We start from the raw sequence: 16,424 nt of genomic DNA, 5'->3' as shown, positions 1-16,424 counted from the left end.
AAATCCAAAACATAGCCCCATACTAGCTACTACGAAGAAAATTAACTCTATCCCAGCTGAAACCAGGACACACCCCGTGACGGGACAAGCAGCAGCAGGCACAAACCCAAAATGCAGGAAATACCATTTAAACGGAAGATGACACTTACTTACTTTGAGAGTGACAGAACAGACTGCCCAGAGAGATTGTGGCACCTCCACCCATGGAGATGTTCACAGCCCTATTAGATGAGTCCCTGAGCATGCTTTGAATGGGGTGGTGGACAAGACAACCTCCAGAGGTCCCTTCCTACCAGCTCTTCAAGGACTGTGTATCCTCCTGTGGAAGTGGGAGCACAGAGGGTCATTCACAAACTTTAGCAGCTCTCTGTCTCTCAGGGCTGGTCTGATGCCTGACCTACAGACACATCTGATGTGCTCAGGGTTCCTCACCTGCCAAGAGCCCATGAAACAGCAGGGCTGACTGCAAAGACAACTTTCCCAATCTCTTCCCAAACTCTCCTGATGGGAATTGTGACTATTTTCACATCCCTCCTCTCCATATCCTACATTGACTGGGACATGCAAAGTCCTCCCTGACTCCCTGGCTTGGTGGCTGTCTTGGTGCCCAGATGCAAGGCCCCACACTGGGAGGGACTTGGGCATTTACCATCTCTGCCAGGACGTGGTTTCCAAAGCACAAGCGGGTTAGGATTGTGGAAGGAAACAAAGTTCTGCCCTCTCTTGCAAATCAGTTGGAGTGGATTTTCTATTGGCAAGCTTGTGAAATCAAGGTGATCCCTAACAAGGCAACATGGAAAGAAAGACCCAGGCATTGGCTTCTATTGGATCTGTTTTGAATCCCATTGACTTATTGTTGGCTTCAATGAGAACTGCCAGTGCTGCGCACCAAGCAGGCTCAGACCCCTCATTCATGTTTAATGAAAGGCAGAGTTTTCCTGGAGATCAAAAAGCTCTCTGCTTTTTATGAGGTTGATTCATGCAGGCTTTCATGTGAACTGCCCTTCAAAAAGCCACTTGCCAGGTGAACAGGGAAGCCAGCCTGAGCTCTCAGCTAGCAATACAATAAGCTTCATCTATATTCATGCAGCCAAGCCTCTTTCCATTTGATGAGATCATGCAATTAACCTCTCCGCAGCAGGCAGAGCTAAGACTGCCCAGGTATTACCCATGTGCTTTCTGCTCTGCCTCTGTGATGGCATCTCAGGGTGAACTTGGCATTATCAACTGAGCCCCAGGGCTGCTGTAGGGGAGACGTCAGAAACTGCAGCACTGACTAATGGTCAAAACACCTGGTTTGGCCTTCCTACCTCCTTGCACTGCAAAACCTTGGGGAAAAGTATGTCCCACATGCCACCCACCTATGTGCAGCTTACCTTGGTGACATGTCTCCCAGCCCCCAGTGCTCCCGTGCTGGTGCCCAGACAGTCAGGTGTATCTTGATACTCATGTTAACAGCACAGGTGGTGCCTGGACCGGAGGAATTTATGCCTTGCAGGTAGGCAATACTGCAACCATCTGTTTTACAGCCACTTGTAGTCCCAATATTCCCCCATCTTTTGGCCAGCTTGAGCGAGCAACCTAGTGCATCAAAGCTGCTTTGTGAACTGGGAATAGAAGAAGCAGGAGAGCACCAACACCACAATCCACTTCTTTTAGGTTTGTGCTGTAGGAACTAAGACTGGCCCAGCCGTAGCTATCACATCTCATTTGTGTTTGTCTCAGTTCTGCCAAGCTGGGGAGGAGTCTGTCTGGTCGGCTTTGTGCTGGCAAATGTGCACAGGATCTCTGCACCAGAAAGCCCCCTGCATCTGCAGAGCTGACAGGCACAAGCTGAACTGAGCCATGCCCTTGTGAAAGGGAAGAGAGATGGGGAAGATTTGCACCCCAGTACCAATACATGGGACATGTACACAACAGACGTGAGCTGGCTTTGCCCAGGCTGCTCCTGGTGTGCAAAGAGCAGGGAGGGCAATGCAGGTATTCAGGTCCACTTGGGTCCAGGTCACCTGGTGTTGCTATTGAATTAATAAACCCATGTAACGTAGCATGGCTAAACTGTCAGCAATCCCGTGCTGTACAGACCAGTAAGCCCAGCACTCAGCTAGCTCAGTCCTCCCTGCACCGTGCACTGGTTGCATGGGAAACGTGCCCTTAGACACCTTAGCCACAGGTCAAGGCATATGGCTAAATGGATGCACTTTGCTGGATCAGGTAGTCCTTGCTCTGCCCTTCCCAGCAGGATTAGAGTGATCTTCAGGGGAGTAGCAGCTCCACTGCACCCTCAGCCCCCAGGGCTGCTGGGAAACACAGGCCCTCAGGGGACTGTGGCTGCCCTTGGGCCAGGGACGTCACTGGCAGGATTTACCTACCCTCCTTGCATTCCGAATTCCTGCACATCCCAAATTTATCAAGGGGCTGGGATTATACCCACAAGAAGCAGCTGCAAGAAAATTGTTCAGCCTCCATCGCTGCCATTCAGAACAAAGTGCACTCAAGCCTTTCAGAAATGCACATTGAAAGTGGGTGAAAAGAAGAAATTTCAGGGGAAAACTTGGATGTCAGACCTCTGCTGGGCAGGGAGCATCTGAGAAAGCAGAGGCATCTAGGGCTCAGATGCTTTCAGCAGGACCTACTGCAACGCAGGGTGTGTTCTCTGTACCCCGACCCTGCAGCCCTCACTCCTTTGTCTCCCTGTTTTTCTCCAGCCCTAAAGCCAGGAAAAGTACTATGTGCCTCTGGGTGTCACCAGACTACCCAAGCCAGGATCTGAAGGATATTTTAGCAAGCCCCGAGGGCACAGGGCTGTGAAAACAGAGGAGCTACAAGCGTCGTCTTCTAAGTCTGGCTGAAATGCAGACATTTGTAGGATGGAGGGGAGCGAATAACAGACTTCGGCAGTACAGATGCAACGTCACAGAGCACAGAAAGCTTTGTTGTTCTTTCCTCTGCCTTTCCTTTTCTTTTCCCTTCCCTCTGCAAAATAAAAGAGAGAAAATGCATTTCCCAGTGAAGCAGAAGCAGGTACAGACCGGGGGCTGGCAGACCTGTGAGGCACTTGCATTAGGTCCTGCTGGGGCAATGCAGACGTGGAGGGAGGGGGCAAGCTCTGGTGCCCTGCTTTTCCCTGTGTGACAGCACTGCAGAGGTGGGGCGTCCCCTTCGGTCCTGGGAGGAGCACCCGCCTCCTACATTTGCAAACAGGTTCACAGAGGCTGACCAGCCAAACCCCTTTCTGCCCAGGGCAGATTGCTCTGGGGAGGGCACAGCCATGGTAACACCTGCACCCTCCAGCCAAAGGGACCGGTGACCAGGAGACTGCAGAAATGGGGATGTGGAGAAGAATGAATCCAGACTTAGAAAACCAGAAACAAACCAGGTCCCGCAGACCCAAAGAAGAGCAGGAGGAAGCAAACTCTGAACTTCTGCAAGCAGCACAATCAGCAGGAAAACAAAGTGTTTTATTTTTCTGCTTTAAATATTGGGGCTCTCTAAGAGTGCATAAATGAATCAGTGGGGTGCACAGAGACCTGCTGATGCCTATCTTTGAAGAGGAGGGCTGAAAGAATGAAGTAAACCAAGGCCACAGCTCGGGCCTTGGTGGGGGAGGAATCACATCAAGGGAAGATGGACAAGTTTCGGATGATCTTCCAATTCCTCCAGTCCAACCAGGAGTCCTTCATGAATGGCATCTGTGGGATCATGGCCCTCGCCAGTGCCCAGATGTACTCAGCCTTTGATTTCAACTGCCCCTGCCTGCCACACTATAACCTGGCCTACGGGCTGGGCATCCTCCTGGTGCCCCCCTTCATCTTGTTCCTGCTGGGCTTCGTGCTGAACAACAATGTCTCCATGCTGGCAGAGGAGTGGAGGCGACCCCAGGGCCAGCGAGGGAAGGACCGGGCCGTCCTGCGCTACATGTTCTGCTCCATGGCGCAGCGGGCCATGATTGCCCCGGTAGTCTGGGTCTCAGTGACGCTGCTGGATGGCAAGTGCATCACCTGTGCCTTCTGCACCTCAGTACCTGTGGAGACCCTGGGCAACGCCAGCCACCCCAGCCTCTCCCAAGGGGAGATGAAGCGGGTCCTTGCCCGCATCCCCTGCAAGGAGATCTATGATGGACAGGAGCTCATCGCCAATGAAGTGGCCATCAGGTACCTGCGCTGCATCTCACAGGTAAGAGGCATCATGGCTGTGCCCTCACTGGTGGTTTAGGATTAGGCACAGCCAGCCTTAGCTCTTCCCTCATGGGAATCACCTTGTTGAAATCAAGCTGCAGGAGGAGGGACTGTGACTTCACAGGGGTACAAGGTGTTCAGACTCAGCTCCAGAGTTACATCTCCAGCATGGTGCAGAGACTGAAGCTGTAGGTCATGCTGATAGTTTGATCCCCCCTCCTGCCTGGGCAGCCAGGTGCTACAGGGCAGCAATACATGGCCAAGCTGTATGAAGAGATCCATTTAGCGCAAGTTCAGAAGGGGCTGATGGGGATGTTACTGCCTGGCTGATGAGGTGTCATCCCCTCCCGTAACCCACCAGTTGCCCATAGTTGCTCTTGATGCTTATTATAACGTGCGCAAGCAATGGGCCAATAACAATCTATGCCACTTGCCTCTGCCGCTTGCATGGAAACAGCCAGTATGTGTTTATCAACCATGCCAGGGGACCACAAAGAAGTGCCACTAACCGCTTGTCCTACACTTAACTCCTCTCACGACCTCTGCTTCTGGCCACCCTGGAGACAGGATGGTCTGACCCACTCTGGTCACTTATGTACTGCTGTTCAAAAGCAGCTCCTCTCCCTGACCTCCTTAGAACAGACAGGAGTTATTATCCCCAATTTAAGAAGAGAAATGGGGACACAGAGACTTCTCCAAAGACACAAAGCACATTTTCCTGGGTAGACCCTGATTCCCAGCTGCCAGGAAGCACTGGGAGCTGCAAAACAAGAGGTGTCATGCAGGTACCCCCCTCCCAAGTGAACTTTCAGAGGGATGCATTTAGAGTGGAGTTCACCCTTGTGAGCTCTGCCTGCACAGCCTGGCAGCAGCCTGAGCTGAGACCAATGGTGAATAAGACAGACCGGTCCTGGCTCTGCCCTCATCTCACCCTTCCTGTCAGATCCCATTAACAGGGGAGCCTGTCGCTGCTGCTTACTCACGATAGATGACACTAAGCCCAGCAACTCAGGAAAAGGGTTAGACAGCTGCATAAACCCAGGGAGTATCTAGACCAGTGTTAGCTGCAAGCCAGAGGATGCTATCCCAGACACAAGTGAGGCACAGCCTATTGGAGGGAGGACCGAGGGCTGGCTGCGGGATTCGGTCTGATGATATTTGTGGTCACTGCCTGCTGATGCCATACACTGCAAGAAGCAGAGAGGTGCTGCCTACATGGGTACATCATATAAAATTTCAGCACAAATGCACCGACATGGTACATAGGCATTTGCAATGTAAATGCAGCCAAATGTCAAACAGCCCGAAGTAGAGCCAGACTCGTCGTTAGTCAGGGGGCTCCTGATGGATGGTGGGAAGTGCTGGGTGCATGCTCTGCCTTCCTGTAACGAGTCCGCTTCCCCCGCCTCGTCCCTGCAGGCTCTGGGCTGGTGCTTTGTGCTGCTGATGACCACACTGGCATTCTTGGTCAGATCCCTCCGGCCCTGCTTCACCCAAGCTGCCTTCCTGAAGAGCAGGTACTGGTCCCACTACATTGACATTGAGCGCAAGCTGTTCGATGAGACGTGTGCGGAGCATGCCAGGAGCTTTGCCAAGGTCTGCATCCAGCAGTTCTTCGAGGGCATGAGCACAGACCTGGCAGCTGTTCGCTGCCACCCACCCAGGAAAGCCCCTGCTGATGCAGGGGAAGCCACTGAGAAGCTCTTAGGCATCACTGACCAGGGCACCATGAACATGGCCCTGAAGAGCTGGCACAGGTGCAAGCCCCCGCTGCACCTCCACCAACCTGCCCTCCGCAGTGGCAACGGCTGGGCGGTGGAAGGGCAGTCCCCCACGCTCCCCCCTGTGCCCCGAAGGGAGACAGTCGCCTACTACAGCCGGGTGTGAGGGGGCACAGGGCTTCGTGGAGGCAGAGCTGCACTTTTGGGAGAGGGGCTGCAGGGAGGGCAGACAGGTGGGCATCTGAGCCGGGCAGGGGCAAGGCCATGGCCAGGCAAGGCAGAGCCATGGGGGCTGCAGGGGGACAGGCACCCAGAGGGCTCAGCGGTGCCAGTGTGATCCCGTCTGCTGCCACATCCAATCCTACAGCATTGGTAATTCAGGCAAGGAGTTTTGAGCTGAGCAGGTCAGCTATCCAAGGCCATGATGGACAAGCCCCAGGGATGCTGAAGGGCATGATGCGTCAGCCAGACACGCTGTGCATCCCACCACCAAGCACCAGGTTTGTGTTGTGGCGGTTGCCAAGGCAGACACTACCAGATGTGCAAAACTTCCTTTCTTTTACCATGTGCTCAGCAGTGGGCAGCGCGTGGGTTTAGGCAGTATTAAAAAATCCCCTGGTGGGGAAACAAGCTGGGGTGCCCCTCTCTCACACCAAGCTGTGAAACCCCAAAAGTCTCCCCACTACCCCTCCACACACTGCATCTCCACAGACACACACAGCTTCCAGGCCAAGAAAAGCTTTAAATAAATTTGACCCAAGCAACAAGCTAGTGAAGGGACATCCTATATTACATTACATACGATGGGAACAGTGTGGTTGGTGTCGCAGGTACTATTCAACAAGGAGCCACTGAGACGCTCCTTGAAGCGGGTGGCTAGACAAGGAGAGTGGCTATCACTCAGCAGAATGGAGGGTCAGGGCCAGGCTAACCCCCTGCCACAAATTTGCTGCAAGACAGTTTGTTCTTGTAATTTTACCTGTATTCCTCCCTGACACAAAGACTGATGTTAAAACCTGCCTTGTGGGTTTTTTTTAAGGAGCCAAATAAATAATTCAGGCTTACTGTTCAAGCTCCGTGCTTAGGCACAAGGATTTATAAAAGCCATTTACAAAAGCAGTTGACATTTCTTTATTTGAAAGCAATGAAAAGGACTGGGGGGGCCCCCAGGCCAAGCCCAGGGTCCTGAGGCCGCGTGAGTCAGGGTGTTTTGTCACTGTGCAGCAGCAACGAGCAGCCCCGGCCCTTGGAGGAGAAGCCGGGGCGGCAGCACCGACCTTACGCAATACCAGGTGGCAGCCCATTTCCATAGAAACTGAGGACGACAGGATGCAGGCCTTCGAGGTGACTATGGAAATCGCAGCCCGGAAGAGCGCTCCCGGGTGGCCCTGATTTTATTACAATATGCAGAAGGAAAACCCCTTTTGAGAGACAAGTTTTACCCTTGCCACATCCCTTTCAAAACGCTCATCCCCTTGAAATTTCTGCTGCTGCGTTCTTGTTCAAATCAACTTTTTACGGCTGGCTGGTAACTGAGGTGGCTGTCTTTTGCATAAACCTTAATTATTGGTGTGTAACTCCACAGAGGCTGTGGGGAGAGAACAAAGGACCAAAACGATGAGGAAGTTCTCTGAGCTGCTGTGAGAGAGCCTGAGCAAGTCCATAGTCAAGGGCAGGCTGAATCTGGCTGACTCCCGGGAGAGAGAAGTATGACAGATTTATTATTAATCATCACACCCTGAACTTTAATTAAGGCACCTGCCCAGAAATTAGTAGGCACAAAACCTGATCTACAAAGCTCAAGAGACTATAAGATAAAGGCGATTTCCGCTCCTATTAGTTGCAGTTCAGCGCTGTTAATGGCTGCGAAAGGCGCGCTCAGAGCCCCCACAACAGCGAGCCGCATGCAGGGCTGGCGGGCTCCACAACAGAGCCATTAAGATACTGAAAAATGAGCGTGCATTTGCAAAAGGAAGCTTTTGCACTTTTAATTTAGGTGTTTAGGATCAGAACTCTGCCCCCATGCAGCAGTTTCAGCAGTCACAGAGTCCCTGCAGAGCAGGCAGGGTGTCCTCTCTTTCCTGGATTTTAGGGTCATCTTTCATTGCCTTTGGGAGGAAGCCCCTCTCTAGGGAAGCCCATGTGGCCCATGCGATTTCAGCCAGGCTGCGGTCCCAGCACTGAGCCTCATTAGCAGCAGCAGCCTAAGCTCAGAGCGAGTCCCAGGTCCCCAACCAAGCCGGCAGGCGCCAGGTGGGAGGGGAGCCAGCCGGAGGCAGGCGCCGAGGTGTGGGAATGCCAAGGGGTGCACTGTACCCAAACACCCGGGAGCTGCACAAACCCGCCCGGGGACCCCAGATATCGGGGTAAAAAGGAGGACTCGGTCCAAAAATCCCGGTTAAACTGCTAACACTGGGCTGAGCTTAGCTTTGCTCCAGGCAGAGGGGAATGTGGGTGTTGCTGAAGATTTGCCTGTGCTGAAGACACTCTGGGGAGGGCTGAGTTTAACCCCAGGGACACAGTGACGAGGAGGCTGTGGAAGGATGGGGGCCTCCAGCCTTTGCAACAGGCTGGGTGGAAGCTAGAGCTGAGGGACAGATGGCAAAGAGGAGGGAGCAACGCAAGGAGAAAGTGAGGCATGCTCAGCTGCCTCGCAGGCATCACTCCACAGAGGAAGCTGCAAGCGGAAAAGCTGAGCAGGGCAGGAATGCACCGCGCTTGCCAAATCGTGGGCTGCGCCCAGCCCCACATGCATGGCTCCCCCAGCCTTGCTCAGCCCCCAACACCAGCCTCTGCTTGGTCCCGGGCAGCAGGAAACAAAACCTGGCCACCCCACAAAGCTCGGGACAGCAGATTCCTGCTTTGCCCGAAAACCCAGCCAGGCTGGTGTCTTCCCAGCTGGCTCAGCCGGCTCCCATGCACAAAAGCAGCAGTTTCTGCCCCTTCACGTGGGACCAAGAGCTTCTCCCATGCGCAACTGGATCCCCTGGGGACCATGTGGACTGCATCCAACCCCCAGGCTAGGGACTCCACCATTTGCCCTGTGCACCCCAGCAAGACGCTCTATCGCTCCTGTCCTCCAGACAAACCCCAGGCTGTCCCAGCCAGCCTTTGCACAGCTGCATCGCAGGTCTGAAAAAGGGTGATGTGCTTTTTGCAGAAGCCAAATGCCTATTCTTTGCCCCACCCAAGCATAGGCCCTGAGAACAACGTCTGCCCTCCTCCCATAAGCCGACGTCAGTTGCTGACTTAAAAAGGAAGCTGCCAAACTCTTAACACGGTTTTCATCAGCTTTCGCTTCGTCCATCAGCCCAGCCTCAGCCACATCCCCACTTCTGCACAGCCCCTGCACTGCCAGGAACCCCCTGCAGCCAAAGCAAAAACCACACAAGGAGCTGAGAAGGCTCCAGACCCGACTTCAACAACTTTTCAAGTAAGTGACTTCATTTTTTCTTGCTTTCATGCATATTTTGGGGAAAAACTTTTAACAGAGGCTGCTAAAAAATTATCTGCTGCAAAACACTTTTTCCCCTCCCCTCCCACCTACCCCCCTTTCTCCCAGACAGGCACCATAACCCACAAGCAGAGGAAGGGTAACCTTCCCCCAAAATGACACACTGCCTTTTGCCAGCTCCTCTTGTTTTTGCTTTGCTGATTGCCAGGCACTGTCAGGAAGGTCACAGGGCCTTGTTTATCAGGGCTATTTGCTGGTAACTCTAACAACAGGGTGTTGAACCCCACGCACTAGGACAAGTTTGCAGGTTTAGCATCTGGCTGCAAATACAGTGTAGCACAGAGTGTGGCAGCTGGAGCTGGGGGCCTGGTCCCTGTCATGTGGCTGCAGTTTTGGCTGGGCTCTCTCATTTGCTGAGGGAGTTTTGCATATGGAAAACTGCGAAGATGCAGGAAGACGTTAAGGGCTGCTTACCACACTGTGACTTTAAAGGGGGCCATGGGTTAGACACAGCAGGGAACCGAGGCCAAATTTCTAACCCCTCTCCCCTCCACTTCCCCATAGAGGAGGGTGTAAAACAGGATTTGGTGGGGCAGCAGATGAACTGAAGCAGAGAAGTGATTTAAAGCACAAGTGCATGAGCAAGCCTTGGACAAGAGACCATAAGGATTAAGGTGCCTTTGTCTCCTCTGCATGAATGTCCCTGTAGCCTTTTCTCTGCAGCTGGGCCTGGTCTGGGGAAGCCGTGTTCTGTGCATGTCTGCTGGGAGATGCCGGCATCAGAGCAGGTTTTGGGGCAGCCCCACTGTGGGTCAGGGATCCCCAGGAGCCCCGGATGTGCACCATTACTGCCAGCACTGACACTGTGCAAGCTGCCAGAGTCAGTTCCGTGGCAGGGTCCTTCCTGTCTCTGGCAAATCTCGGTGACAGCAGTTCCCCTGAGGCCAGCAGGTTTCATCACATGGGTGAGGACTCCCAGAGGTAGCAGGGTGCTTGGGGCTTTCTCAGATGAAACCCTGTGGGGATGCAGCACAGATGGAAAGCCAGCTAAGAAATTAATTAAATGCAGCTTGCAAGTGGCATGGGGGAATGGGCATCACTGCAGAGGGCATGGATACACTCCCCAATTATTTCCCTGGCCCTCAGAAAAATCAGGGCACCTGCTTTCCACTGCTTGGTCCTGAGTATGTGCAGTCCATGCAGCCCAGCCCTGTTGGTGGGTTGGTCATCCCAGTATGACCACTGTTGTACTGGGTGAAGCCACACAGGCAAAGGGCAGTGAAGTACAGTGAAGTGAAGGGCACCAAGGTGTGCAGGTCAAGGGGCTGAATTTCAGGACAGCAGTTAGAGGCTAAGGGAAGACTGCAGGCCAGGACAGGGAGTACGGTTACATCAGCCAACTGTAGGAGAGGAGATCATCCTACCACACACAATCCTAGCAAAATCTCCTACATAATTGCTGACCCAGCTCTATCAGCACTTTGTGTTTGTATCCTGCATCATCAAGATAAGCTCTGCTTTCCCAGAAAGTAACTTCTTTTGCTAGTAGCAACAGCCCCTGAGCATCCCCTCACCCCTCTTGGCGGAGGCTGCTACTGCCTGGTCCTCTCATGCCACATCTCTCTGCCCCCAAACCTGCTGGACCATCATGCAGCACCTCTTGCTGCCTCCCTGATGTACCTTTGCCTGTCACTAAATATTAACTCATCAGGTCTAAAGAGGGAGGTAAAAGCCACACACAGTACCTTCAAGGCAGTGTAGGACCAGCATACACGTGCCGCTTGTGTCTGGGCTGGTGTGAGTCAGTGGCAGGGCTGGGGACACATCCCAACACCAGTGCTCCAGCCCAGTTTCCTCAGTAACACAGCGTCCTCCTTTGTTGCAGGCTTGGGAGATTGTTGAGCGTCTGGCAGCAACGCTGAGAGTAATCGCCTGTGTGGGAGGTGACTAAACCCAAAGAGACAGAAAGACAACAAACGTGCAAATGACTGGGGCAGAAATAGCTGCCCCATCGGTAATATTTGCTGCAGAGACACTTTTGGAGATCTTAGTGGGAAACTGAAATGACAGAGGTTTCACGCATTGCTTAAGCTGAATCCTTCCTTGGCTCCTTTTAAAGTATCCCTGGTATCAGCAACCAGCTCCAGAGGTTGGGACTCCAGGTGGGAGGAAGGAACAGCAGTGTAGGTGGTGTGCTCCTGGAGCAGTCCCTTGCACTCCAGCCAGCCCAAAGCATTTTCACCCCTCATCGGTGTGTCCCTCAGTGCTGGGACGTGGGTCAGCACAGCTCCCCACTGCAGCACACACTTTCTCTCACCCCTGGGACAAATGGCTGCTCTCATTGCAGAGAACTTCCGCTTCCTCTCCTTGTTCTTCAAAAGCAAAGATGTGATGATCTTCAATGGTTTGGTGGCCCTGGGCACGGTGGGCAGCGAGGAGCTCTTCTCAGTCGTTGCCTTCAACTGCCCCTGCTCCCCTGCCCGCAACTACATCTACGGGCTGGCTGCCATCGGCGTCCCAGCCCTGGCCCTCTTCCTCATCGGTGTCATCTGGAACAACCACACTTGGAACTTGGTGGCTGAGTGCCACAAACGTGGCACCAAGAACTTCTCTGCTGCTGCCACCTTCCTCCTCTTTGGCTCCATCATGGGCCGGGCGGCTGTGGCGCCTGTCACCTGGTCAGTCATCTCACTGCTGCGTGGGGAGGCTTACATCTGCGCCCTCAGCGAGTTTGTCCGGCCATCCTCCCTGGACAAGTTCCCGGCTGAGTATGGGGCTGAGGTGCTGGCCAGGTTCCCCTGTAAAGATGTGCCCGAGAACCTCACCAAGTTCAGGGACGAGGTGACGCGGAGGCTGAGATATGAGTCCCAGGTAGGCATGCTGGGGAGAAAGCCACAGGGAGTGGGTAAGACCATCTTCCCCTGTCCTAATGCAGCCTCTCTCTTCTCTCTCAGCTCTTCGGCTGGCTGCTCATTGGCATTGTCGCAGTCCTGGTTTTCCTCACGAAGTGCCTGAAGCACTGCTGCTCGCCACTGAGCTACCGGCAGGAGGCTTACTGGGCCCAGTACCGCTCCAACGAGGACAAGCTCTTCCGCCGCACGGCCGAGGTCCACTCCAGGATCCTAGCAGCCAAGAACGTGAAGCAGTTCTTTGGCTTTGTGGCACTGGACAAGGAAGAGAAGGAGCTGGTACAGGAGTTTCCGGTGGAGGGTGTCCAGCCGAGCCCACAGTGGAATGCCATCACGGGTGTCTACATCTACCGGGAGAACAAGGGCTTCCCCCTCTACAGCCGGCTCCACAAATGGGCGAAAGGGGTAGAAGGGAATGGGCCAAGCCCAGAAGGCCATGAAATGCTCTTTTTGGCTTCCTAAGACAGATAGGCATTGAGAGTGGTTCCCCAGACCGCCTGGCAGGCTAACCAGTATTGGTGTGCAGCTGAGGGATTCACTAGGAATATTCCTCCCAGGAGGATTACTTCTCTCAGTGAGTAAATAGGGATCAACAGCCTGAAGGTAGAGGCTGATAAGCAGTACACTGAGCTGGGGAGCCCCTCCCTTGGAGACAACTGTCTCATCTCTGCTCCTGGAGAGACAAGAGGAGCAAAGAGCAGATGCACACCTTACCTCCGAGCTGCCAGTACACCCTGCTGCCTAATGCACCAGCAGAGACCTCAGGGAGCAAGAGGTGGGCATGACATTTCTAGCCATGACTCCTGCAGCCCCACCATCTGCCCCATGGCAGGGTTAATCCCAGCCATCCCACACGCCTACTTGTTTTATCGACATCGGTATCTTCTTCTGCAGTTGTGCAATGCCTGTTACGCAGGCAGGTCCTGGAGCACTTATACAGGCTTCACAGTGCAGGGAAAAAGAGAGAAGCAGCAGGTAAATTCCTGTGGCAAGGGAGATGCAATGGCACCTGGGAAGCAATGAGTCAGTAATACAGCAACACACTGAATAACCGAGACACCAAGGCAGAAGGAATCACCAATATTTGTGGTATTCAGAAAAACACTCTGTAATTACCAAGTTGGCATTTATTTGGGTAGGACACCAAACTCCCTTTGTTCTCAGTCAATTGCCTGGCAATCTCTAAGACCAAACGGTTGCAACCATGAGTTTATAAACCTGGAAGATGGCACCATCAGCAAAATAGCTTTTGGGCGAGGCAGAAGCTCAGAGCAAGCAGTACTTGCAGTAGCCACACTGCTGTCTGCAGCTCATTACATTGCTCATCCAACCATTGGATGAGAGTCCCGCTTGTTTGGGTTGCGAGTTGCAGCAAAACCTCAACCAGAATTAGATTTACATATAGGTATATATACATGTGTGTATATATACATATATAGTGCGTATACTATATAATTATAGTTAGTTAGCTGTATTAATGGAGCATCTTCCTTGTAAGGAAAGGGGAAGTCAAAAGGCCAGATCACATGTACCCATCTGCTGCACTGGGGCTGCAGCCCTGCAGTGGTAAGAGACAGTAGGAATGGATGGGGAGAGCAGCCCTCTCCCTGCCATTCTACTACTGAACTTTCTTAAACCCTTTCCACTGCCTTAAATGGTCCCCACAACAGACGGTCTCTTTTATGGAGAGAATTGCACTCTGAGAAAGCAAAGCCAGAGAGGTGTAAAATCACTGCCCTCACCGTGACACTATGGCTTCAAGGCTGCCCTTCTGCCACTGTGCAGTCCCTTTTCTCCTGCGGGTCAGTGCTGTGTACCCAAAACTGTTTCCAGAGTTGGCAGGACAACGGAGTTTGTTTTTCCTACTTCTACTGTTTCTTTACAGGTACAACTTCCTTTTACACTGTGCTATTTACCAGAAAGCCTTAAATTGTTCAAAAAATGGCTCAAACCCACAGAACTCAGAGGGGCTCACCCACAAGGAAATTTGAAATAAATTATTAAATGAGAGTTATTTTTCATTGCCTTCTTTTTTTGGGGGGGCACAAAAGCATATTCTAACATTCTCTTTGAACCCAAGGACTAGATATTATCTCTGTTAAAACTTTCAGTTCCTAGCCTATGGAGATGGCCCCAGGATGAGAAGGTTTTAAAGTATTACCATATATTACAAGTTAGTAACACTGACTTTTAGTTATTCTTGCAATGAGTAGCACAGATCTTGTACATCAGAATACGTAATTGCTGAAAAGGAAGGAAAATGTATTTAGAAACCTTTTTACAAATACCTTCCCTTGCAAGAAAGAGCTGGAGGGTATTCTCTTGCTTAGAGAGGCAGGAACACCACCTAATGAGCGAGGCATCCCAGGATCCCTGTTCAGCTTCTCTACAGATTTGCCTTGCATTTGTGGAAAGGCTTGGCTCCCAGCCTCACCATCAAGTAATCTGCAGGAATGATCAGATGCAAGTTAAATGAAATTGCATTAACTTGAGATGAAAGAGAGTTCATTTGCATTTCTTCTTGTTGGCCTTCAGGTTCGAACATGCAGACACACATATCGCCACCCACATGCAGGTCCAGCAGAAGCCAAGGAACTTGCTGAAACAAAGCAGCACGAGTATATGCCTGTCCTTACTTCCTTTACTTCCCTTGCCTGCCTCCTTGATAGTCCTAGTTGTTCCTTTGAACCACCTCCAATCCAGTTCCTTCTCCTCCCCTTCCCTCCTTTGAAGCACACGTAATGCTTGAGAATAGATTTGTTTATCCGACGAATAAACCATGAGCACAAACCAGCTTTTGCTCTGTTTAGCTCCCTTCTCCATCAACCCAGCCACTTGCCACGTGCTGGGATGGGCTAGGGGCTTGTCTAGCTTGTCTATTTTTCCTCCCTCTTGTTGGAGGGGGATGTTTGAGAGGACAGCTGACAGCAAGGAGTGAAGCAAGCCACTGCACTCAGAAATATTTGTTTACTATTGTAGGGAATTTTTCCCTCTGCTCCTCTGCAGCCCTGAGCATGGCCCCAGCTGAGACCGTCCTGGGCTTCCGGCCCTTGTAGCCCATCAGCACCATCACTAATATCCCTGCTGACCCTGTTGCTCATCCTTCTCCAATGACAATGCTGAGGTGAGGGACATAAACCCATGTGGCCTTTTATACTAGCGCAAGCAAGTGGGCTAGGCTTCTCACCGAAACACAAAGAGGGAAGCCGAGCTGCCCGTCTTCCTAGCGTGCAGGCTGTGAGCTCACACACTCTCTGCGTTTCCTACAAAGGCTGAAAACAACCTCATCACAGAGCAGCCTACAGTTTGCCAGTTTGGGCACACTTCCCAGAAGCAAGATGGGTTCAAACCAGGCTCCTCCAGTATGGAGAATTACACACAGGTCTTTCTTTTTTCCCTGCTAACTACTGTAGAGACTATAATAGCCCCAGTAGTCAAGAATAAAAAAATACCTCAAAGGGATCTTGGTTTCTATTGCAACGCTTATTTACCTATTCTATTATGCAACTAATTAATCCCTCAAAAAAGCCACAATCATTGCAGCTGTGTTCTTGAAAAAAAAGCAGCAGGTGCTACTGGATGTCGCAACCAGCAGCCTCCTCTAGAATTACATTAAGCAAAATCTGAGTACAGTACTCTGCCCTCCTTGGGGGCAAGAAGTAAAACTACTTGTGCCTGGATCCCAGTGGACTTGACAATGGATTAAATACTGAATGATTCAGCCTCGCCAACACTGGGCATTCAGAGAGGCAGAAGAGCTGGGTCCTGCAAAGCTCTGGGTTTGAGTTCAGAGCACCAACAATGAATAAGACTCTTCAAGCTCAATGTCAAAGCTGGGCACCCGCTCGCTAGTGTCTACACTGGATAATCACACCTGTTTGCATAGCCTGCTTTTCCTCTTGCCTGCAGTTCTTTATCTGTAAAACCTGTGGATGATCACATTCATATCTTACTGGAGAGTTACAAGAATACGGATCACAAGGAACCAACACCAGTGATACAATGTACTTAAGTACCCAAAATACTTGGCTTTTTTCAAGTATTAGATTGGGATGACTTTTTCTCAGCACAGAAAAACACTTTTTTCTGTGACTTCATTGATTTCTCTTATGAGAAAACCACTACTGAAAAATTACTAATTCTTTCTGTCATCAATCACTGG

The 16,424-nt window shown here is 51.8% G+C and overlaps 2 protein-coding genes across 2 annotated transcripts; both read left to right on the top strand.

The window, feature by feature from the left end:
* Positions 1 to 3,627: 3,627 nt before the first annotated feature.
* On the top strand, positions 3,628 to 6,065 carry CALHM1 (calcium homeostasis modulator 1). The gene is made up of 2 exons (XM_009501565.1): positions 3,628 to 4,176; positions 5,598 to 6,065. Exons 1-2 carry the CDS (start codon positions 3,628 to 3,630, stop codon positions 6,063 to 6,065), a joined length of 1,017 nt encoding a protein of 338 aa, XP_009499860.1.
* Positions 6,066 to 8,660: 2,595 nt separating this feature from the next.
* CALHM2 (calcium homeostasis modulator family member 2) lies at positions 8,661 to 15,040 on the top strand. The gene is made up of 3 exons (XM_064464083.1): positions 8,661 to 9,332; positions 11,239 to 12,224; positions 12,308 to 15,040. The coding sequence occupies exons 2-3, from the start codon at positions 11,682 to 11,684 to the stop codon at positions 12,722 to 12,724; spliced, it is 960 nt and encodes a 319-aa protein (XP_064320153.1). The 5' UTR covers positions 8,661 to 9,332; positions 11,239 to 11,681; the 3' UTR covers positions 12,725 to 15,040.
* Positions 15,041 to 16,424: the final 1,384 nt, after the last annotated feature.

The sequence above is a fragment of the Phalacrocorax carbo genome, chromosome 12 (genome assembly GCF_963921805.1).
Source record: "Phalacrocorax carbo chromosome 12, bPhaCar2.1, whole genome shotgun sequence".
NCBI classification, from domain to species: domain Eukaryota; kingdom Metazoa; phylum Chordata; class Aves; order Suliformes; family Phalacrocoracidae; genus Phalacrocorax; species Phalacrocorax carbo.
Note: the sequence above shows the minus strand (reverse complement) of the source record. Positions and strands in the feature narration are given on the sequence as shown.